This window comes from Typopeltis vanoorti, chromosome 6 (genome assembly GCF_054136105.1).
Source record: "Typopeltis vanoorti isolate ZY-2024b chromosome 6, IOZ_Tvanoo_1.0, whole genome shotgun sequence".
NCBI classification, from domain to species: Eukaryota; Metazoa; Arthropoda; class Arachnida; order Uropygi; family Thelyphonidae; genus Typopeltis; species Typopeltis vanoorti.
The window spans coordinates 91,769,710-91,791,401 of NC_143554.1; the positions used below are offsets into that span (position 1 = coordinate 91,769,710).

The following is a 21,692-nucleotide window of genomic DNA, read 5'->3' on the forward strand; positions in this document are numbered from 1 at the left end:
CTCTCAGATCCTTTCCTATATCATTAATGAACAAATTAAACAGCAGTGGTCCAAGAACAGATCCTTGTGGCACACCACTAGTCACAGGCAGTCTGGTGGACTCTACTCCTGAATAAACCACTCTCTGATATCTCTCCATCAACCACCCTCCTGTCCATCTCACCAACCCTATATCCAACCCCATATGCTGCAATTTACTGATTACAATTCCATGTGGTATCCTGTCAAAGGCCTTAGCAAGGTCCAGTAGAATTACTGTAAACCCATTACCCTTATGCAGTTCAGCTGTCACTGTGTTATAATACGTGAGCAAGTTACTGAGGCATGACCTACCCTTCACAAAACCATGCTATCCCCGATACAGTATCCCATTTTCATCTATCCAATCTTGTATTTTCCTCTTGACTATTTTCTCCAAGACCTTGATAATGATTCCTGTTATGCTGATTGAATTTTCAACAGAAGCCTTGGAACCACCTTTATGCAGCGGAACTATTTTCCCCTCTTTCCACCACCCCTTGGGACTGACCCAGACCCGAGGCTCAAATTAAACAAAATGGTCAAGGGCACTGACAATTCTTTAGCCGCTTCACGTACGACACGAGCTGGTATACCATCCAATCCCACAGATGTATTGACATTGAGGTTCTGTAATAGACTAGTTACCTCTACTTCATTCATCACAATTCCAGTATAAGCTGTTGGTTCTTCTATTCCTGCAATGTCACCACCTGAATAATATACTCTTGCAAAGTGCTCACTCCGTAATTCTACTAAATTGACTGATTCGGTTACCTCCCTACCCTCAGTATTTTTTTAAAATCATTCTGCCATGAACATTTTTCCTTTTACTTGCAACATATTGAAAAAACTGTTTGGAATTCTCTTTAGCCTGCATGGCCAATTTTCTTTCTTATTCCGCTTTTGCTTTTCTTACCACCCTTGTTACCATCCTGGCCTGAGCTTTATACTGTTCCTGCGCGCCTGCTGGTCACCTTTCTCCTTAAATTCCCTCCACAATTGTTTCTTATTTTGGATCTCAAGCTTAATAGTGTTATTCATCCATTTAACCCCTACTTGATTTATTATTCGGACTCTTTGTATACAGTCAACCATTGCCTCCTGCAAACACTTCTTAACCACCTCCCATGCACTATCAACATCCAGCCCTTGCAGTTTTACATGCCGTGGTACAGAGCCAAGCACACTCCTAAGCTTGTCATACTTACCAGCCTGGTAATTCCACATGTACTCTGTCTTAATTGTAGATTCCATTTCTTCAGCCACCTCCCAAGTCATGACCTTATGGTCACTCTCACCAATTGGTGGCCATATTCGTTACAGCCACATTCTCAGTTGCAATTACTAAGTCAAGCACTCTCTGCTCCCACTGGTATTTTCCACTACATGCTGTCGCAGATAGTTGTCCCTTAATAAACGCATAAAATCCAATTCCTTCCTCCAATATGTGCCCTCTCCTCTTTCCAGTCAATGGTACCATAATTGAAATCACCCATAATAATTACCCTCCTTCCACTCATTTCTTCTATTTGCCTATGCATACTATCCCCACCATCTATTCCATCACCTGGTCTATAGCAGCACCCAATTGTATATTTTGTTCTGCTAGATTCTATCTCACACCAAACAGCCTCAAATATGCTCTTTTCTCTATCCTGCAGTTCAACTTCTATACTCCTTGGCTGCACCTCATCAGTTATCATCAATAACACTCCTCTCCCTTTTTTATTCTCCCTGTCACTCCTTAACATGCTATACCTTTCGCATTCAATCCCACTAGCTTTATCATCTTCTGTCAGCCATGTTTCACTAATACCAACAACCTATGGCCTGGAAGTGCCAACCAAGGCCAAAAACTCTTCCTTCTTGTTCCTAATATTTCTTGTTCCTGGCATTAGTGTACATGAATTGCAGAAGCCCATTAGTCCCATCCCTACTTTGATGCTTTATACTAACTATCTCATTCTGATTTGTTGTCCTTCGTACTCTCTCGGGCATATTATACTTGTTCATACACTCAACTGCCTCCCTAAAGTCTGCATATCTACTCCCCCCCCTTAATAAATCTAGTATCCCTGAGTCTATACATCCACTTCCACATCATTCATCAACACTTTTTCAAGCCTCCGTACACCAACACCATGTAACCCATCCATCTTATATAAATCCTTTCGCTCATCGAACTCACTCCACACATTCACAAATTCCACACCACTCTCCATGCATAACCCACACATAAAGTCATTGGCAATTATGGCCCTCTTCTAAACACTTCACTGTCATACCATGGTAAAATACTCACCATCCTAACTCTCTCACTCTTCTCTTTTGCTACCTCAAGTAATTCCCTCACATCCTCTATCATTTCCATTTTGTCTTCTTTCAAATCATTTGTTCCTGCCATGATTATCATCTCTTTCACCCTCTGTTTTTGCACTCGAATAGATTCGCTGACGTCCCTTATGTTCGCACCCGGCTGTACGATTTCATCAAACTCTCAATTATCACACCTCTTAATAGCGAATCCTCCATACAGCACTCACTCCTTCATTTTATTGATGTTTACGAACATTCTATTATTTTTCGTAGAAGACTTTCACCGTTTATTAGTCGGTGCATTCAGCACACATTTTTCCATACGCTCCAGTTGCCTTTTTGCTTTGTGTATCGCTCCGCTCAAACATGCGGATTATACTTGGATAAAGGATAAAACCAAGAATATAATTTCTTGGCATCTTTAATTTATGAATATAACATCTTGTATTTGTCTCTTTGAACAATCTCACCTGTTATTGTCTTGTTTGTTTTAGCAACAGCTTATGTCAATCTGGTACTTATCCAATTCTTCTACTAGTTCCAATTCTTTTTCCATTGATGCTTTTTACTTTGATGGTGCCAAACTAGAACTCTGCTGATGTTAATTTTGGTTTGTTCCAGTAGTTGATTTTTGCTGTTTGCTCTGGCTCCCTTGATGAAAAAAGCAAAGGTCTTTTTAACCAGGCAGTGCCCCAGCTGGCATGAAATTAAAATCATGCATTACAATCATTTTATTTTGGTTTAGTCCATTTATTTTATTTGTACCTAATCCCTTTAATCTTATATATACCTAATCCCTCCTAATGAAGGATTAGGTATGTACATTTTATGACTGTAAATCCATGTGTGTTCACAAGGCCAGTTTGCCTGTTCTAAGGGATGAAAAACCCAGGTTTTATGGGGGAAAAACCCAGGTTTATGGGGGAAAAACCCTCTACTTCATAAGAGACTGGTTAACTCACCTTTAGTCGAAAGAGACCGGATAAAGGTTCCCTACATCACAGACAGGAATCAAACCCAGGTCTTTCCAACTAAAGAGCTAGTCCATTAAAAATTTGATTGGTTAATTGCCAAATTCCAAGCCCATCCTTATTAAGGATCCAGGTAGATACCTACTGATAGAGTGCAGCACAAGAAAGTGAGGATTGGACATTAGGACAGAAGCCCTAATTGGTTCTCAGCATCCCTTGAAAGGCTTCATGGAGGATCTTCACCCCCCATTCCTAGTAATCTAGCTCTGCTCCTTAAGTGACCTCTCTAATAATAATGATAATATTAATTATTATTATTACCGTGTTCACATCAGGTTATGTTTTGTACATTTGTCACATTTGGTGAGAGCTTGCTTGGGTCCGTTCGGTTAGCCTAGTGGCTATGTGCTTCACAACCATATGCCTGGGGAAGGAGTGTCCTAGGTTCGATGTATGACCTTTTGTATAACCCGTTGGAGACGTGAGGAGCTTAAGGATCTTCCTCAGCCATAGCCAAGTTAGCTAGTCTTGGACGTGGACAGCAGGGTTTTTTCCTCAGTTTATCTGGGGTTTTTCATCCTGTAAACAGGCAAACCGGCCTCGTGAACACACGCTGCTACAGTTCAAAAAATACATTTCCCCCCTCAGTGGCAGGCTTGGTGACAGGCTGGCTGGGGTTTGTATTAACAAACGTTGTATCTACGTAACACGCGGACCCTGCAATGGAAGCAGGATAAACGCGCAGAGGAGGTGAGAGCTTGCTTGGCTCTGAAACATGTCCCTTCTACTTTAGGCAGGTGCAGTTTTACACATTCTGCAATATATATGTCATGTTAATTTCAAGTTTTTTTTCAGTAGAATGTTCATGCAAAACTAATATTGTGAACTGTCTTATAGCATACCTATACCTTTAGAAATTGAAAAATGTAAACAATTATAAAATTTCTTTTATTTATGGCGAATTATATAACTGGAGCGCTAGCTTTTCCCTTGTAATATCTTTGCTTTCTCTAGAAAGCACATGTAACAATTTATCACATGTTCAACAGAAGGCAAACCGAAGTACAACACAATTTGTCTTATTCCACCCCATGGATGAGTACTGAATGATGAGTCAAAAAACTCATCATTCTATGATGGGTCCTCTATGATGAGTCAAAAAACTCATCATAGAGGACCCCCCACACACACACACAAACACACACACAAAGCTAATTAAACTATGTCTTAACTCAGTCACAGCTTCTGCACTGCCCAATGTCATGCAGTGCAAAAGTTGTGACTCACTAATCCCTTTTCATGCAAATAACTTGCCCCCCCCCTCTCCTTATTCAGCTTCCATGGATGGCCTCTTGTTCTGTCCCTGTCACTCTCCATTTTATAAAAAAAATCACTTCCACATTAATCTAATAACCATTTACTAACTAATATCTCTCAATCATATCCTTCTCATTCTCCTCCTCCTTTCATCAGGCTCAGCAAATGACATTTGCCCAATCTCTGTATATTCAACATTCCACAGATCAGAAACCATCTTAGTCAATATATTCTTCTCCTCCCATGAAAACCTAGTGAACAAATACAGTAAAACCCCAAAGTTACATGGTAGGTGGGACCAACAAAAGCACGCTAGTCGAATTCACGTAACTCAGGGTATAATTTTGCATGTAATTTATATATACAAACATACAATTGGGCCAAAAGTTTACAAAAACACCTATATTTTTTAAATATAATCATAATTGTAGTTTTTCGTACATAAAAAAAAAAGTTATTTCGATGTCGATGGTTTCATAAAATCTAATGTCTTTTTCTTGTCATCACGCAAAATTTCTTCATAGCAAACTGATGATTTTTTTATTCCTTGCCTTGTGGCTACAATTCGTTCCTCGTTAGAATCTATGTCCTCCAAAATTTGTAAACCTTTCTTTTATGATTGTTCTTACTGTGGACTCCTGTAGATCAAACTTCTTTGCTAGCTCACAAATTTTCATTCCACCTTCAAAATCCTTAATAATGTTGAGTTGTGTTTCCAAAGTCAATGTGTTTTCTTTTCTTGCTAGCTATAGAAGAATCAGACTTGCTTCTTTTGTATGACATTATTATTTTTTTGTGATAAAATTTTTATTAAGAACATAACATTAAACAATCGCAAGGTTTGTAGACTATAAAAATTGTGTATATGAATGGAGACCGCGCAAAACACATCAGTGCTTGTTCGCAGCATGTGCGACATTAGCGAATGCGGCAGGTGCCTGAAAGATATGACTAGTGGTGAGGCATGAAGCGGGACAGAATACGTACATATAAGAAACCGCGTAACTCCGGATTCGTGTAAGTCGGGGTATGGCTGTATACATACATCCAAGAATCAATATATGTCTGATCAGACCTCATACTATGGAACCATAACCTCTTCACTTCTATGTCAAGGTTCTCTACATAATTATAATAATCCATATGACCATAAATTTTATGTCTCTGTCCTCCACCACCACCACTCCCAGATCTTGCACCTCTTTAAAAATTTTCCCACCATATGTATACTTTAAATGACTTTTTAATGGGACTTGTGACATAGTGACAATTATTAGAAACACATATTTACAAGAATAAAAACTAATACTTTTTATTATTATTATTACTACCCCAAGGTAGTAATACTAATTATTATTAGTATTACTACCAAAAAAAAAAAAAAACTTACTTGGGGTAGTAATACTAATTATTATTAGTATTACTACCTCAAGTTCCCAGATGAGTCAAAGACTCATCTGGGAACTTTATATTTGGTTTAACTAGAAATATGCAGTCATTTGCAGATGATGCCATGCAAAAGTTGAGTACAACTATGAAGAGTGGAGTAGATATGGCCTTATAGGATGAAGCCTGCATGAGTGAAGCTATCAGTTCAGTGTTACAGAATGTATGATTTAGAAGTTTTGTAGGCAAGGATGGTATGCAAAGCATACAAATTACTAGAAATGGTATGCACAAGAATAAAAAGTAATAATTTTATTTTATTGCTGCAAATATTTTGGCCTGAAATTAACAATCCATCGTCAGTGCATTAGCATGATCACAAGATGAAGCTAAAACAAAATAATGTTTTAGACTTTTCTTTAGACCTTTTTACAGAGTTTAGACATGTGCCGGAGTGCCACAATATGGTTGGTTACAAAATAAGATGAGCTTATTGAAACTAAAATTAAAATAAATTTTTAAAAAATACAATAAAATAACAATAAGGAAATAATTTTAAATGAATGACATTTGAGAAAGAAAAAGGATAGGGGTGCATACTATCGCTTGCCACTTATGAGAATATATCCTCATAAACAGCAAGCCATAGACTCTAACCCCCCTCTTTTTTTTTAAATGTCATGTCATTCAAAATTATTTACTTAACACTATTTATTTATTTATACAAAAACACTGATGACAGCATGTTAATTTCAAGCTGAAATATTTGCACTTAACAAATTATTTGTCTTTATTCTTGTGAATACCTGTTTCTAGTAATTTGTAAACTTTGCATACCATCTTTGCCTGCCAAACTTCAAAATCATACATTTTGTAACACTGAACTGAAGTCTATTCAAATCATCCTATAATGCCATATCTGCTCCACTCCTCATAATTGTACCCAACTTTTGCATTGCATCATCTGCAAACGACTGCATATCTCCAGATAAACCTGTCCCATGTCATTACCATCAAGTTAAACGACACCAAAAACAGGTCCCTGCAATACACAACTAATGGCTTTCCTCTTTTTAGATAATGCTCTCCCCCATACAACTTACTGAACCTACATAAATAGCAATCACCTATCCAACTCACTAATTTAGTATCTAATCCATCAGTTTCAATTTAGTTGGCAACTTCTTGCATAGTAATCTGATAGATTACTACACAAGAAGTTGGCAACACACATTATTTTGCCTTTGCAAAATCTAAGCATACCACTTTATATGCATCTCCCTTGTAAAATTTCATTCATTATACAACTTCCCTTTCACAAATCCATGCTGGCCATCATAAGGAGCAATTACAACCCAATTTTTATCTTATCCCTCACCAATCTCTATAACAAATTTGTGTGTTGGAGTTGTGGATGATTCTTCCAGACATACAAATTGGCCAATAATCTGTAACCCCATTGCTATCACCACCTTTGTGAAGTGGAACAATTTTATCCTCTTTCACATTGGGACTTACTCTGTTGCAAGACTTGCAGTATGCCATGGCTGTCATTAACTCCCTGGAAGAACATTCCTTTAAGATATGTGGTGATATGTCACTGATTTCTATCGGTCACCCCCCCACTGCCATTTTCTCTCTCTCTCTCCACTCAAGCACCTTATGATGTTAGAGTTATGAGGATGAAATATCTTTATTAATTGCTCATTTAGTACTTCAACAATATCCCTGCAGCCATTACAAAATTACCATTTTTGTCCACTGACATTGCTTTCCCATAATCATTCTATTTTCAACTTTTCACATATCAAAACAATCTGCTAGGATTTTTTTTTTGGGGGGGGGGCTTGTTGGCTAATTTCTGCTCATACTGTACTTTTGCTGTACTTACTAAATGAATCACCATCCTGGCCTGCTCTTTGTACACCTACTGCAGCTTATTATTACTCTGTCTGTTGTCTCCATAATTCTGTTCCCTTACTGATTGAATGCTCAATCTCTTCATTCATTTATTGCATATTTTGTTTGCTTTGTCACCTTTTAAATACATTCACACTGCTGATGTTTAACAGCTCTTGATTAGTGCCAGAGCAACATTTAACTCTTTTTCAAGTAACTCCTCATCCCATGTTATAGCTTAGAGCTATAACATGGAATGAGGATTCCTTCTCATATGCCCTTCATTACATACTGCCTGACATGATCCTCCCTGAAGAAATCAAGTAATTAATTTTTCGTATTCCCACATGCTATCTTTTCATTTCACTCTGTATTATGATAATTAAAATCATCCCTAATAATTACCCTTCTCTTGTTCACTAAGCCAGTTTACTTATACATTTCATTTCACCATTTTACACATCACTGGACTATAGCAACATTCAACTAAATATCTTTCCATATTAAACCATACACCATACTGTCTTAAAACCACTGCTGCTATTTCCTCCTTACATCTCTGCCATGTACATGTACAAGGGTTGTCTGAAAAATTCTTCATCTAACAATGAAAAAACAAATTTATAATTTCAAAATTTTTTTTCAACATAATCTCTCCTAAGACTAATACATTTATTCCAGCGATGGTCCAGCACCATTATCCCGTCCCTGTAGTGGTTCTCAGTAAGATCTGCAAAATACCCCTCTACAGCTGCTATCACCTCTTGATTCGAAGAAAAACACTGACCACCAAGGAAGAGTTATAGTTTTGAGAAGAGAGAGAATTCAGAGGGAGCCAAATCTGGGGAATATAGGTGGATGTTCCAACAATTCATAGTGCAGATCCCACTGCTTGCCAAAACACCTTTGTGGACAGGTGCATTGTCCTGATGAAAGATGATTTTTTTCTTCTGCAAACCGTGTCTTTTCTCACGAATTTTTTCATTTAGTCTGGTTAAAAGATCGGAATAATATTCCCCAGTTATTGTTTTACTTTTTTCAAGATAATTAATAAACAAAATGCCTTTATCATCCCAAAACACCAATGTCATGACCTTTCATGCTGATGGAATCGACTTTGTCTTCTGTTTTGTCCACTGTTTTGACTGCTGTTTGGATTCTAGTGTGTAATGGTGAATCCAAGTCTCATCCATAGTAATTAATCGACACACAAAATCAGTTTTATTCTTGTTAAAATGCTCCAAGCACTATTCAGAGATTTTCATGTAAGTGCATTTTTGATCTGCTGTGAGCAAGCATGGCACCCATCATGTGCAAAGCTTTTTTTTCATTTGCAATTTTTCATGCAAAATATATCCAACACATTCTTTTGAAATGCCTATAGTCTCAGCAATTTCACATACTTTGACTAGCCAGTCATCCAATACCATATTGTGCACTTGATCAATGATTTCTGGTGTTGTTACACTTTTTGGACATCCTTCACATGGATCATCTTCAAGGCTGATACGGCCATGTTCAAACTCGGTAGCTCATTTCTTAATTGTTGAAAAACGAAGCAGAAGAGTGCCCATAAACTTTTATGAACGAATTTCTTTTGGTGTTAAACCTTCTTTTACAAAGAATTTTATAACTGCACGATACTCAGTTTTATCCATTTCAAGGGATGCAGACAAATTTTTGCTTCAGACAGCTTTATAAAACAAACTACTTGATAGATTGACTTGCAATTTTACATGGATGCTTATGACAGATGTATCAACTTAGAAAGAAAAAAAAATCTTGCCAATAGCATTGCCATCTATGGTGGAGGCCGAGAACTTTTCAGACTGCCATTGTATAAATCCTATTCCAGCTTATTATTATTATTATTATTATTATTATTATTATTATTATTAAACAAGACCTCATGGAGTCAAAGACTCATCTAGGAGGTCCTTTTATCTCACACACATCTCATCATACCGGGTCTTAAACACATTCAAACTCCTTGCAGACACCACACTCTCAGGCAAGGCATTCCAATCATTCACAACTCTGCACGAAAAAAACCTGCCTCTCACTCCCCTACTCACACCCTCTTTATACAGTTTCCAGGGATGACCTCTGGTTCTCCCCTGATCTCCCACTATTCGCTGTAGAACTTCTCCACCATTGATCCTATAGCAACCCCTTACCAACTTGTAGGTCTCTATCATATCTCCCCTCTTCCTTCTCTCCACTAGTCTCTGCAAATTACATCTTTTCAATGTTTCCTCATACTCGACATTCCAGAGGTCAGAAACTACCTTAGTCAGTCGCCTTTGGACCCTTTCCAACATCTCTTCATCCTTCTGAAAACCAGGTGACCAAATCTGGGCACAATAGTCCATGTGTGGCCTAATCAAAGCCTTATACAATGGAACAAGAATCTCCCTACTTCTACACGTCAGTGTCCTCCTCATCATTCCCAGAAGTCTTTGTGTTGTCTTCACAATTTTGGCGATGTGACCCCTAAATTTTAGATCCTTATCCACTATCACTCCCAGATCTCTTATTTCCTCTACTTCCAACAATATATTCTTACCAAGCATAAATTCTGCATCCCATCTTTGTTTTCCAAATTTTAAAACCTTACATTTTGCAACATTGAACTCACATCCCCATTTGCTTGCCCAATCAATCAATTTATTCAAGTCTTCTTGCAAGGCCACAACATCTTCACTACTCTTTATGGTTCGTCCCAACTTTGCATCATCTGCAAACAACTGAATATCTCCATCCAAATCTTCGCCAATATCATTAATATACAAGTTAAATAGTAATGGCCCTAAAACAGATCCCTGAGGCACTCCACTAGTGACTTTCCTTTTCCTGGATATTGCACCCCCATACACAACTTGTTGGTACCTATCAGATAGCCAGTCTCCAATCCAATGCACTAATCTAATATCCAACCCCATCTGCTCTAGTTTGACTGTCAACTTATTATGAGGCACTCTATCAAAAGCTTTTGCGAAATCCAAGTATATTACTGTGTCAGATTATATCAGATTTCTAAGCTGTATTTAGATGACAAAAAAATGCATATAATCAGATTTCATTAATGACATTTATTAATGAAACACCATTATTTCTATTTAATAAAAGTCATATTGTTAATCTTTTCCAATGACTTAAAATGCTTCTTTCTTTTTTTTTTGCTAAAGCACCATATGGAAATGCTTTTTTTGGAAAAGTGGCATATGAGGATGATTTCCAAAAAATACATCTGCATGAATATCAGTTAATAAATAATAATAATAGTGCTAATTGGATTAAAAATGTTGAAAAATAATTGAACAGCACTTAGATGGAAGACCTTGTCATAATTAACCACAGAAATGATCCAAAATAAGCAAAGAAAATGACAGGAAACAAATGAATTACATTTGCAGATGGAAGGAAAATCAATTATGAATCCAAAAAATACCTAGGAATTCTTGAGGTAGACGAACATTTTAAGTACAGAAATCAAAATGAAAACAGTGTGTGAATATCTAAAAAGAGTTAGAAAAATTCTAAAGTCCAAACTGAATGAAGGACGTACTGTAACAGTAATCAATACATAGCCCATTCCTGTAATCAGATACACAGCAGGAATAATTGATTCGACACAAGTCAATTTGGATGCATTTGGTCGTAAAACACGAAAATTAATGATAGTGAATCATGCCTTGTATCCATACAGTGATTTGGATCGATTATACAAAACCAGGAAAAGTGGAGGACATGACCTTTCACAAGTGAAGTGAACAGTAGAAGATACAAAACTAGCACTGAATGATAAAATCAAGGAAAGCATAGAAAAAATGTTAATTGAAGCTTATAAAAAAAAGTAGTTGATGTAGTAGTTTCAAAAATGCAATACAAAGAGAAAGAAATGGCAAAAAGATTAGAAGGTTAGAAAAATAAAACCACTCCATGGTCAATATTTGAAAGATATTGAATGGAAAGTTGACAGTCACTTAACTTGGCAATGGTCTCAACAGGGCAGCATCAAGAACAAGCACTACAAATGAATACAATAAAGTCAAAGATTAAAAAGATCTGTAACAACCATTAATGGACCATCTAATTAGTTCTTGAAGCAAGATTGTTCATAGAGACATAAAGAAAGGAATGATGGGGTAGCAAAAGCTGTATATGGAGATTGTGCAGGAAATATCCCTTGGGAACACACAGTTGAAAAAGTTCTTGAAATTGAAAATGCCACAATATTATGGCACTTTAAAATTCAGACAGATAGACAACTTGAATATGCCAGACATCACTGTAGGTGAACAACATGTGCAGTTTATTGATGTGGAAGTACCAGAGGATGGTAGAATAGAAGAAAACTTGCATGAAAAATTGACCAAATATGGATCTGAAGACTGAAATTCAATGACTTTGGAGCAAGAAAGAACAGTTCCCAAATTGTCATAGGTGTGCTTGGAGAAATACCAAGAGCATTTATGAAACATCTAGAAAAGTTGAGCCTCCCAGATATAATACCATCTCAACTCTAGAAAAAAGCACTTTTAGGGACATCGCACATTTTATGATAATGTCTAGTTGATTTCTAGTCCTTTGGATAAGGTCCAAATTGGACTCATTTGCCAATCAAAGATTTCATTATTCTAGTTCATGTTTCTTGTTACTCTTTGACTGTGAACTCTCTTATAATCTTATTATTATCATAACACTAATTACGGGTATAGACCATATTGGTCTGTTCCCGGACTCATTATCCATCCAATATCCTTTTTTGAGATCTATCCTGCCTTCTCTTCCAACTGGCTTATATAGGAAAGTTACTAGTGGAGTGCCTCAGGGGTCTGTTTTAGGGCCATTACTATTTAACTTGTATATTAATAATATTGGCAAAGATTTGGATGGAGATATTCAGTTGTTTGCAGATGATGCAAAGTTGAGACGAACCATGAGAGTAGTGAAGATGTTGTGGCCTTACAAGAAGGCTTGAATAAATTGAGTGATTGGGCACGGAAATGGGGATGTGAGTTCAGTGTTGCAAAATGTAAGGTTTTAAAATTTGGAAAACAAAGATGGGATGCAGAATTTATGCTTGGTGAGAATATATTGTTGGAGGTAGAGGAAATAAGAGATCTGGGGGTGATAGTGGATAAGGATCTAAAATTTAGGGGACACATCGCCAAAATTGTGAAGACAACACAAAGACTTCTGGGAATGATGTGGAGGACACTGACGTGTAGAAGTAGGGAGATTCTTGTTCCATTGTATAAGGCTTTGATTAGGCCACACATGGACTATTGTACCCAGATTTGGTCACCAGGTTTTCAGAAGGATGAAGAGATGTTGCAAAGGGTCTAAAGGCGACTGACTAAGGTAGTTTCTAACCTCTGGAATGTTGAGTATGAGGAAAGATTGAGAAGATGTAATTTGCAGAGTCTGGTGGAGAGAAGGAAGAGGGAAGATATGATAGAGACCTACAAGTCGGTAAGGGGTTGTTATAAGATCAATGGTGGAGAAGTTCTACAGAGAATAGTGGGAGATCACGGGAGAACCAGAGGTCATCCCTGAAAATTGTATAAAGAGGGTGTGAGTAGGGGAGTGAGAGGCAGGTTTTTTTTGTGCAGAGTTGTGAATGATTGGAATGCCTTGCCTGAGCGTGTGGTGTCTGCAAGGAGTTTGAATATGTGTTTAAGACACGGTATGATGAGATGTGTGTGTGTGTGTGTGTGTGTGAGATAAAAGGACCTCCCAGATGAGTCTTTGACTCCATGAGGTCTTGGGTAATAATAATAAATAATAATAATAATAATAATATATTTTAGTATTTGTTTTGGATGTTGGCCATTCAGTTTACATGTTCAATCCATTTTTGTTTATAATTGTTTAGTTTTTCTTCTATTGATTTTGTTTTTAGTTCTTTTAAAATGTCTTTGTTCCTTTTTTGATCTAATAATGTGTATTTTGCAATTCTTCTCATAAATTTCATTTCACTTGTTTTTATTCTTTGTTTATCTTGTTTGTTTATTGCCCAAATTTCACTGCCATATAATAATGTGGGCACTGCTAAAGTATTGCATATTTTCAAGCGTGTTTCTTTTTTACTATATTTGGGTTGAGTATTCTATTTATCAGGCCTATAATCTGTAAAAATTTTGAAGTTTTTAATTTTACGTCTTTTTCTCCGTCATATGATATTTCATATCCAAGATAACTGAAAGTATTTATCTGTTCTATTATTTTATTATTAATAACTATTTTGCTTCTAATTGGAGTTTGTCCACAAAATGCCATTGTTTTAGTTTTATCTATGGAAAATTTCATTCCAAACTATTCTACTACAATGTTTAAATTATATATTGCTCTTTGTAAATTATCTTCCTTATCTGATATTATTACCTGATCATCTGCAAATAATAGTGTATTTATTTTGATATTCCAGGAAATTTCTATACCTTGATTGTTTAAGGTGTTCCACTGTATTAATATTTAATTAATGTAAATATTGAAAAGTGTTGGAGACAGAGGGCATCCCTGTCTTACTCCTTGGTTTATAGATTGTTTTTCAGACAACTTTTCATTTATTTTTATTTCATTATCTTTGTATTGCATGTAGGTATATTAGGTATATTTATTCTTTGTAATATATCAAACAGTATATATTTTTTTACTTTGTCAAATGGTTTTTCGCAATCTATAAACAAAAGATGAGTTTCAATTAAATTCTCTTCTTTTCTATAAGTAGTTTTAAACAGAAAGTTGCATCCATTGTAGAGCATCCTTTTCTAAATCCATTTTGACATTCTAATAATATTTTTTCACTGTATATTTTTAGTTTTTCATTAAGTATTCTGCTATATATTTTGTAGCATGTATTCAATAAACTAATACCTCTGTAGTTACAGGTTTTGTTTCATCCCCTTTTTTAAATATAGGTATTACTATGCTTGTATTCCATTCTATTGGTATTTGTCCATTTATATATATTTTATTTTAAAATTTTAGTAATCTTTGATGAAATTATTTTCCAGCAAATTTATACAGTTCTATTGCAAAACCTTAAATCGAATACATCTGTGGGATTGGATAGTATACCAGCTCGTATTGTATGTGAAGCGACTAAAGAATTGTCTGTGCCCTTGACCATTTTGTTTAATTTGAGTCTCAGGTCTGGGTTAGTCCAAAGGGGGTGGAAAGAGGGGAAAATAGTTCCATTGCATAAAGGAGGTTCCAAGACTGTTGTTGTAAATTACCAACCGATCAGCATATCTGGAATCGTTGTCAAGGTCTTGGAGAAAATAATCAAAAGGAAAATACAGGATTGGATAGATGAAAATGGGATACTGTATGTGGGATAGCATGGTTTTGTGAAGGGTAGATGATGCCTCAGTGACTTGGCATGATCTACCCTTCACAAAACTATAGGCTAAGGAGAATGGATGTCAATTTAATGTGGCAAAATGTAAGGTTATGCATTTTATAACAGAGTGATGGCTGAACTGGATAACGGTAATGGGTTTACAATAATTCTACTGGACCTTCCTTTGACAGGATACCACATGGAATTGTAATCAGTAAACCGCAGCGTATGGGGATGGATATAGGGTTGGTGAGATGTATAGGAGGGTGGTTGAGGGAGAGATATCAGAGAGTGGTTTATTCAGGAGTAGAGTCCAAAAGATGGCCTGTCCAAGAACAGAACTCTGCGGCACACCACTAGGTGTGCCGCAGAGTTCTGTTCTTGGACCACTACTGTTCAATTTGTTCATTAGATATAGGAAAAGATCTGAGAGGACGTGTTCACTTGTTTGCTGATGATGCAAAGTTAGGTAGAGCAATAGTGAATGCACAGGATGTCAAAATTATGCAGGATGATAGTTTGGAGGACTGGGCTAAGGAGAATGGATGTCAATTTAATGTGGCAAAATGTAAGGTTATGCATTTTGGAGTGAAAAGATTAGCAGCAGTATATCACATTGGTGGAACTGTACTCCAGGAGATTGACGAGGCCAGGGATTTGGGAGTGTTGGTGGATAGGGAGTTGAAGTTTAGGGGGGCACATCGCAAAAGTGGCTAAATCAGCTCATCAACTCACTTGGTTGCTGAAAAATACTTTAACAAGCAGAGACAAATAGGTTATTGTTCCTCTGTATCGAGTCTTGATAAGACCCCATCTAGACTACTCTACCCAGATATGGGCGCCAGGGTTTCTTCTGAATGGGGAGGAGGTGGAGAGGTTCCAGAGACAAGTGACCAAGATGATAGCAGGTCTATGGAATGAACTTTACAGAACAGGTTGAAGAAATTGGTTGATAGGCGGAACAGGGATGATATGATTGAGACATTCAAATTACTGAAGGGTTTCTATAAGATTAATTCAGAAGATATTTTTGAGAATAGGACTGGTGGTGGGAGGACTAGGGCCATACATGGAAGCTGGGCAAGAGTGTGGTTAGCAAGGGTGTTAGAGCTAGGTTTTTTACTTGGAGAGTGGTGAATGAGTGGAATAAGCTGCAAGTGTGGGTGGAATGACTGTAAATAAGTTCAAGGTGAAGTATGATAGATACTGTGTGAATGTTGAATAGTTGTTCTTGACATGATGTTAGAGCCTCCCTCGATGAATCTATGGACTCCTTGGAGTTGCCCATAATAATATTAATAATAATAACAATTGTTAATTTTTTTCATTCCTATTCTGGCATTAAGATCTCCGGCTATAATTATATGGTCTGTTTTATTTAATTTTTCATATATTCCTTGTAACTCTTTGTAAAAGTGATCATTTTCTTCTTCTTTTCCTCCTTCAGGGGCATACACTCCAACAACTGTTAAATTTTCTTTATTTAATTTTAATCAAACTTGTGATATTCTTTCATTCCAGTATGTATAATGAGTTATTTTTGCTTTAACTGATTTATGGATCCAAATCATTACACCAGCTTTTGCATGTATTTGTTTGTCCACTCCACTATATATGATATTGTAGTTAGCTGTTTCTTTTGTTCTTTTAAGTTTCTTTGTTGTTTCTGTAAGAACTGTAATTTCTATATTTTCGTCATTTAAAATTTTATCTAATTCTTCTTCTTTATGTGCTATGCTTCTAATGTTCCATGTAGCATATTTCACCACATCTTTCTTTTTCCAAAGTTTCTTAACCTTTTCCAGTTTGTGGTCATTTCCCATATTTTCTGTCCGGTTTGGATTTCGTTGAGACTTGAAAGTAATGTGTTTTCCTATGTCAAGTGACTAGCATGAAGATAGGTATCCTAGTGATGGGGCTGCCACCTTAAGACAACTAGGCTTGCCTTTTATTTAGTAGATAGTGGGTAACTACAGTTTGAGAGGAAAGAGTCACCCCCCCTCACCCTCGAGTTGCTCTAATAGCACTGGGGGAGGGAGTAAGAAGTAAGAGAGAGTAGAGGGAAAGAAGAGTAGAAGTCCAGTCTCTAGATATGATATACTAAGTGTATATTGTATGAAGTAAGAATCAGGTCTAGCTTGGGTATCTCGGGTTTGCCATGCTCGTACTCAATGTGAGCCCCTCATTATTATTATTATTATTATAAAATATCTAAATATTACTAAATATGAGTTTTTAAGAGCCAACAAATAATATTAAATCTGAACAATTTCAAAGAGCTAAGATATGCCATACTACAATTTCATGTTAAATGTATTTTGTACATAAAGTACAAAATACTGCTGAAACTAGAGCAAATTCCCTTTCTCATGAAACTTGAACAATTCTATTTTAGAACTTACCAGAATCATTCCTGCTTTTGCAGCTGCATACTGAACTACCACCCATTCATAGCAACTAGGACTCCAAATACCCAATCTATTTCCTGGTTTCAATCCTAATGCCAAAAATCCAGCTGCCAGTTTCTCGACCTAAAGAAATTAATTTGTAAAATATTATTTTACTTATATTAATTGTGTAATGACACCAGATACTAAAAGATGCCATAACATACTCTAATATACATAAAAGTTTAAAAAAAAAAAAGAGGTCTATTATTTCAAAACTTTTATTGTTATTATTATTATTATTTGGAAAGGTTGGTGACAGGATACAAAAATTAGTATATAACAGTGATATTCTTTGTGCTTGTTATGTACTCTAACAAGGTGACAAATGTAATGGACAAGGGAGATGCATATACAGTGGTATACTAAGATTTTGCAAAGCTTTTGATAGATTGCTATACCATAAGTTGGTCACGAAATGGAAGCAGATGGGATTGGATGATAGACTAGTGATTTGGATATGTGAATGGCTATCAGATAGGTATCAGCAAGTTGTGTATGGGGATGCACTATCTCAAAAGAGGAAAGTCACTAGCTGTGTGCCGCAGGGATTCATTTTGGAACCATTGGGATAATTTTAACTCATGATATAGAACTATAATAAGTTTAGTTTAATCCTTTATCCAAGTGTGAGCAAATAAAGTTTGCGCCTGAAAGTATCTTCAGGACTGCGGTAAGGTAGTACAACACCGGGAAACACATTGCAAAAGTGGAGAAGGCTCTCATCACTCCTATCTCAGTATCTCCCATAATGCAAAGCACATCCCCTTGCGAATATGTGTAATGCTATGCATTAAGGCAAGGGCCACTACCTATACCAGTTTTGACCTTTATTGAGGTCTCGTCAGTGGGAGCCAGGCCCAGTAGTGGAAACACCAAGGCAGAAGCAATGAGAGGTCATCTCAACCTATAGGAGTTGCCAAAGGGTGTACAACCTTATTATTAAATTACTCCAGATTCAGAGAAAGATGCTGAGAGTTTATTTTTCACTTGGTTAGACTATAATAAGTTTAGTTTAATCCTTTATCCAAGTGTGAGCAAACAAAGTTTGCACCTGAAAGTATCTTCAGGACTGGGGTAAGGACAACACTGGGCAACTTGTTGCAAAGATGGAGAAAGCTCTCATCATTCCTATCTCAGTATCTCCCATAATGCAGAGCACATCTCCTTGCAGAGATGTGTAATTCTATGCATTAAGGCTAGAGCCACTACCCATACTGGTTGTGACCTTTATTGAGGTCTCATCAGTGGGAGCCAGGCCCAGGTCCAGGCACAGTGATATAGAACTGTTTGCAGATGATACAAAACTGGAAGGAAAGTGATGAGGAATCAAGCAAATGTTGTGACCTTACAGGAGGATTTGAATAGATTGTTGTATGAGTCAGATCCACATCAGATCCACCATGGGACATGAATCCTATTAATCCTTGATCAAGCAATATTATTATTATTATTATTAAATATTTCTCAAATTATATCTCAAATATTTTCTCAAAATATTTTCAATATTTTCAAAAAAATAAAATATTTATAAAATTTACTCAAATATTTTTTAAAAAACAGGTTCTCAAATGGAGCACCTCCATAGTGCAATTGGTATGTTGTGGCCTTTGATTGGGAAAAGGCCTAACTTCGATTCTCATCGTAACAGAAGGAATCTTTATATGGATTTTTTCAGTTGAAGGTGAGTTAGTCGATCTCATATGGAGGTAGCAGGGTTTTTTTCTCCCAGAAACTCAAGTTTTTCATCCCGCCTGCAAATCGGCCCTTCAGAACACATGCAATTTACAGATAAAAAATACTAGTGGTGGATGGTGAGCAGTAGACGGCATTGATGTAGATGATGATGATGGTAGTAGATGTTTGATATAGTGGTGGAGACAGAGTTGAAGAGTAGGTGCCCTCCCCTTGATGAGTCTTCAGACTCATTGGAAGTGTCACAAAATAATAATAATAATAACAATAAATAATTAACAGAGACAGAGTGATTCAGGAGAAATGTGCATAGCTTCGGAAGCTTTTAGGAGAGAGGTCTTTCTGAGGAAGGAAAAAACACTATATGAACTATCAGAAATGAATCCATTTCTGAATCATGGAGCATTGGCAGCTTGATTTTTTAAAAACACGTTTACAACAGGTTCTCAAATATACCATCCCCAACCTCTTAATATACTTAATATAATACTCTTAATATACTTAATATACTGTATTATATGTGTATCTTGCACTTTTAAACAAACTGAAAGTTGAGAATTCACTGTAATCAGCCATTGCAGCTTATTGTAGAGATAAATGAAGTTTTGTTCAATGAATTCAGTATGCCTTCATGTTTTCTAATACTGAATATGCTAATATGGCATATACGAGGTGTGAGAATTTAATTCCTGGAACGGATGCATAGTGTTGCCCATGTGGGGATTTCGTTGGAGTCACACGAGTAATTGTCTTTGTACATCTTTTAGCTAATGCGTGCATAAACCTCAAGCTGATAGAGCATTTGCTAGTTGATTATTGCAAAAACAATAGAGATCTGCATGTGAACTTTGGCATAAAAAATGTGTGATCGAAATTTGAAGTAGCATATTAACATCAAATTTTGTGTGAAAATCGGCAAAACTGTTACTGAAACTTTGGAGCTGTTAAAAGTAGCATATGGCATGGATGCACTGAAAAAGTCAAGTGTCTTTGAGTGGCATAAGAGATTCAAAGGCAGGCGAGAAGATGTGAATGATGACCACAGAAGTGGGCAGCCAAAAACAAAAATAACATGCAAATGTGTACAGAGTGCAAGATTTGGTACAGTTCAACAGGTGATCAAGTATGCAATTAATGCTGATGAATTACAAATGAATCAAGAAACAGTCAGGGTAATTCACTGAAGAATTGGGTATGCGAAAGATTTCGAAAGAATCACAACAACATGCTAAGCCATAGTGCACTCATCATGAGAGAGAGGGAGTTTCTAGCCAAAAAATCGAATATTGAATTAGGTCATCCTGCTTATTCACCTGACTTATGTGATTTCTGGCTGTTTCAAAAATTAAAGACTGCACTAAAAGGATGAAGATTTTCTGACATTGCTGATATCCAGCATAATGTGATAAAGGAACTCAAGAGTATTCCAGAAAAAAAGCCAAGCCTGTTTCCAAAAATGGGAACACTGTCTAAACCAGTGTATAAATGTACAAGGAGATTAATTGGAAGGCGACAGTAGCCACTAATGTGTAGTTCTGAACATAGGTTTTTTTTTTTACAGGTGCATTCTGGGAATTAAATTGTCAGTATTTAAAGTGCCTGCCACAGTATTCACCTAACTAAATTGTCAGGTTAGAGTAACTTGCTCACATTTTATAATAATGTTACCATTGAGTTAGACAAAGTGAATGGAAACACCATGATAATTTTGGATTTTGACAGATTACAGCATGGAAGACTGTAGCATAAAATGGAAATATGGGATTGGATTATAAAATATGAGCATGGATAAGAGGATGGCTGAATGACTGACAGATATCAAAAAGTGGTATATGGAGGAGGTGAGTCCCCATATACCCAATAGTCCTATACAGTTCCCAAGATTTAAGATAACCAGTGGTGTAACACATAGATCAGGCATGGTCCATTGTTATTCAGTCTTTACATTAGTGACACTGGGAAAGGTATGAACTTACAACTGTTTGCTGATGATGCAAAGATGGCAGGGTAATCATGAATTCAGGCAATATGCATTAGTTGCATGATTTGAATAAGATGGAATTGTGGGCATATCAAAATGGCTGTCAGTTCAATCTTAGTAAATGTAAATTCATGCATTTTGGATTGATTATGTATTATTATTTTTATTATTATTATTATTATTCAGGCCTCTATGAAGTCAAAAGACTCATCGTGAGAGGTCCTTCCTAGGAAACAAAACATCTATCAAGACTCATTGCAGGAGGTCCCTCCTACGAAACATGAAGTTCTATCATACCACTCCTTAAA

At 36.5% G+C, this 21,692-nt stretch overlaps 1 protein-coding gene across 1 annotated transcript in view; it reads right to left on the minus strand.

Annotated features, from left to right (window-relative positions):
• Window positions 1-21,692, minus strand: part of LOC150105703 (medium-chain acyl-CoA ligase ACSF2, mitochondrial-like) — a 347,992-nt gene that overhangs the window by 298,829 nt on the left and 27,471 nt on the right. The window contains exon 3 of the mRNA XM_090394533.1: window positions 17,664-17,792. Coding sequence (XP_090250659.1) covers window positions 17,664-17,792 — 129 coding nt within the window. The remainder of the gene's footprint in view (window positions 1-17,663; window positions 17,793-21,692) is intronic.